Raw genomic sequence first — 2,808 nt, 5'->3', positions numbered from 1 at the left:
CAAACCCACCGAGGCAGGGCAGCGGTGCCTGCTTGGGGACCGGCAATGCTCCCTCCAGCTTGCGGGAGAGCTCACAGGCTCCAAGAGAGTCTGTTGCAATGCTCCAGCCCTCCTCGCCCCTCTGGGAAGGGACAAAGCCTGATGCCATCAACATAGGCAGCTCCTAAATGCAGGCAGCGCCAGTGCAGGGGGCTGGCCAGGACTGGCCACGGCAGGGGCAAGCCATCGGCTTCCCAAAGTCTGTCCCAAGCACCGCAACTGGGGATGCACAAAGAGGCAAATGCGTGGCTTCGGCACGCACGGTTGAGCGCCACAAGTCACAGCTGGGTGGAAAGGGGGGCTTGTGATCCTCCCACCGCTGCATGCTGTCCCTGCGGGAGGAGAAGACCCAATAATTCTTTGGCGCTCTGGGCGAGATACCCAAATTGGTCAAATCCAATAGTCCAAGATCCTTCCATGTTTGGAAGCAAATTCTTGTTCCCTTGGCAAGTCTGTTTGTCCTCGAAGAGCGCGTGGGGGGTATGTGTGTGTATATATAGCCTTTATTATAAGGGTGTGCGGAAAAGCAAGTTTCTAACCAAGTTTGCTCCATATGTGGCTATAATTATGTGCCACTTTGGCCTGGGACTGACTCTACCTTCAAAAGGGAAGAGAAGAGGAGAGGAGAGATGCTGAGACGTTGGATGAGTGGCGTGTGGGTTGGGCGGGCGGTGGGTTTGTCCTGGACTGGCACAGGAGCTCCACGCTCTATCCTGGATGAGGCCACAGGATGGGCTTTGCCCTGGTCAGTTCACAGTTGGCACCTGGTTCTGATGGAGGCTGAACTCTTTGGCTTTCAGGCGCAGGCTGGCGATGCTGTTGGCCATGTTGACCCCTTGGGTGGGTGTTGCGGTCCCGCTGGAGCTGTAGGAGGGCACAGTGCTGCGGGGAGGGAGCAGGGGAGGAATGAGGCATGGCCCACGGTGTCATCCCCATGGCCTGCGCAGTCGTGCCGGCTTCCCAGGCCAGACTGGCTGTTCCCTCTTAGACATCTCCCACAAGAGCAGTCAAGGCTTCAGCATTTTTATGTGGCTGGATACATGTGGGAACCCCCTCAAACTATGCACCAGGAGGCCCTGCCTTGAGCTTTTGGACGAGATGGCTGGACGTGGAGAGCTGGGAACAAGAAGGGACCCATGCCACCTCCCGTGCCGAGATGTGGGAAGGGTCAGTGCAAGGCCAAGCGAATCCCTTGCGAGGACCGGGGCCCCTGGCTCCAACCCTGAAATGCATGGAGGCAGGGAAGCCTACTCAGCAGTGGGCAGGGGATGCTCAGATGGGGCTGAGACGGATTCCCAAAGCAAAGCTGGACGAGCTCCTTTTGGCCCTGTAAAACTCCCTATGCCCTCAGCAGTGGCACAGGGCTGCACTCCCATGGCGGTGGGGCAGTTCCTAGGCAGCCTGTCCCATGGCCACCTCCTCCCCAGCTCCTCCAGCACCTGCACCTTACCTGTACGGGGAGGTGCTGGTCCAGGAGAGATACTCCGGGGTCAGCGTGGTGGGCCGCGGTGCCATGGGCTGCTCGATGGCTGCTTCTTGGCTGTAGGATTTGAGGAGTGATGCTGATCTGTTGGCCAGCATCGCCCTCTCGTTACGGCGAAACTTGGCCCTCCGGTTCTGAAACCAGACCTGCGCAGGGAGGGAAGGTGGTCAGCAGGGATCTGGTGCAAGCAGGGATGTCCCAAGCATCCATCCTACCAACCGTGGTCATGTGCAGAGAGAGAGGGGACAGTCCCTGCTCCTGCCTGGGGACAAGGCAGGGGGGGTTGTTTTCTCCCACACAAACCTTTGCTCACCTGGACTCTCGCCTCACTGAGGTTGACCCTTCTCGCCAGCTCCTCCCGCACGAAGGCATCAGGGTAGTGCGTCCTTTCGAAGACCCTCTCCAGAGCCTGCAGCTGGCTGCTGTTGAAGGTGGTGCGGTTCCTCCTCTGCTTCTTCTTCCTCTTGGCCGCCCCACGGCTTGGGCTCAGGCTCTCGCCTGTGGGGAAAGCACAGAAGAGACCACATGAGAGCCGGACCCCTGTGAGACCCCACAGACCCCACATGCAGAGCCGGGCGGGCTCGAGTCCTTCTGGGGGTCTGCACTGCCTTGCTCCGTACCAGCCGCGCTCCCTGCAGGCACCTGGGACTCCATGGGGAGCAGCATGTGTGCAACCCTGTGGTGTCCATGAGAATCAAAACCTATTTCAGGACCTACTAGGGCTTAGTGTTAAACCCGACATTTGCAAAGACCTGTGGTGGTTTCACGTCCAGTTAAAACCACCCGGACCTGATTTTGAACACCAGTCTCGGTGGATTCTGGGGCAGCACTTGACCCAAACTGCTGAGACTGCATCTCACAGCCCCCATCCCCCCAACAAGGACACGTCCGCAGGGTGTCTTGGGCTTAGCTCTAGCTAAGGTTTTAGGGCAAGCTTTCATGGACGGCAATAGAAATTCAGCACCAAAACATCTCTGAGATGTGAATCTCGGCTCCCACCTCCAGCACCCCCTCAAGCCCTGGCTGTGCCATGTCCCCAAGGTGACACAGGACTGCAGCCGAGCATCTGCTCATCCAACCCTGTTCTTCAGAGCTAGGAACAAACGCCACCACGTCTCACAGAGCTCAGCCTCCGCAGTGTTTATTTCTGGCTTTGCTGGCTCATGGAAACATGAAGCTGAGGGTGTAGTTTGGCTTCTCAGTATCGATCGTGGGCTTTCAGCCAGGCTGAGATTCATCTCCTCTTTGTCGCCAATATCATCAGGTTTAGGCAAGCTTATGAAGTC

The 2,808-nt window shown here is 58.0% G+C and overlaps 1 protein-coding gene across 1 annotated transcript; it reads right to left on the bottom strand.

Annotated features, from left to right (window-relative positions):
• Nucleotides 1-785: 785 nt before the first annotated feature.
• Nucleotides 786-2,176, bottom strand: PRRX2 (paired related homeobox 2). Its single transcript, XM_035898211.1, has 4 exons — nt 2,143-2,176; nt 1,836-2,020; nt 1,490-1,668; nt 786-921 (listed from the first exon to the last, which is right to left on the bottom strand). Exons 1-4 carry the CDS (start codon nt 2,174-2,176, stop codon nt 786-788), a joined length of 534 nt encoding a protein of 177 aa, XP_035754104.1.
• Between the last annotated feature and the right edge of the window lie 632 nt (nt 2,177-2,808).

The sequence above is a fragment of the Egretta garzetta genome, unplaced genomic scaffold (assembly GCF_000687185.1).
Source record: "Egretta garzetta isolate BGI_Z169 unplaced genomic scaffold, ASM68718v1 scaffold497, whole genome shotgun sequence".
NCBI classification, from domain to species: domain Eukaryota; kingdom Metazoa; phylum Chordata; class Aves; order Pelecaniformes; family Ardeidae; genus Egretta; species Egretta garzetta.
Note: the sequence above shows the minus strand (reverse complement) of the source record. Positions and strands in the feature narration are given on the sequence as shown.

Coding starts and splice junctions, on each gene's coding strand:
- PRRX2 (XM_035898211.1), bottom strand. CDS start 2,176: ATGGAGTCCCAGGTGCCTGCAGGGAGCGCGGCTG. Junction 2,021..2,142: donor GCCTGCAGGGAGCGCGGCTG/GTACGGAGCAAG, acceptor CTTTCCCCACAG/GCGAGAGCCTGAGCCCAAGC. Junction 922..1,489: donor ACCAGCACCTCCCCGTACAG/GTAAGGTGCAGG, acceptor CCCTCCCCGCAG/CACTGTGCCCTCCTACAGCT.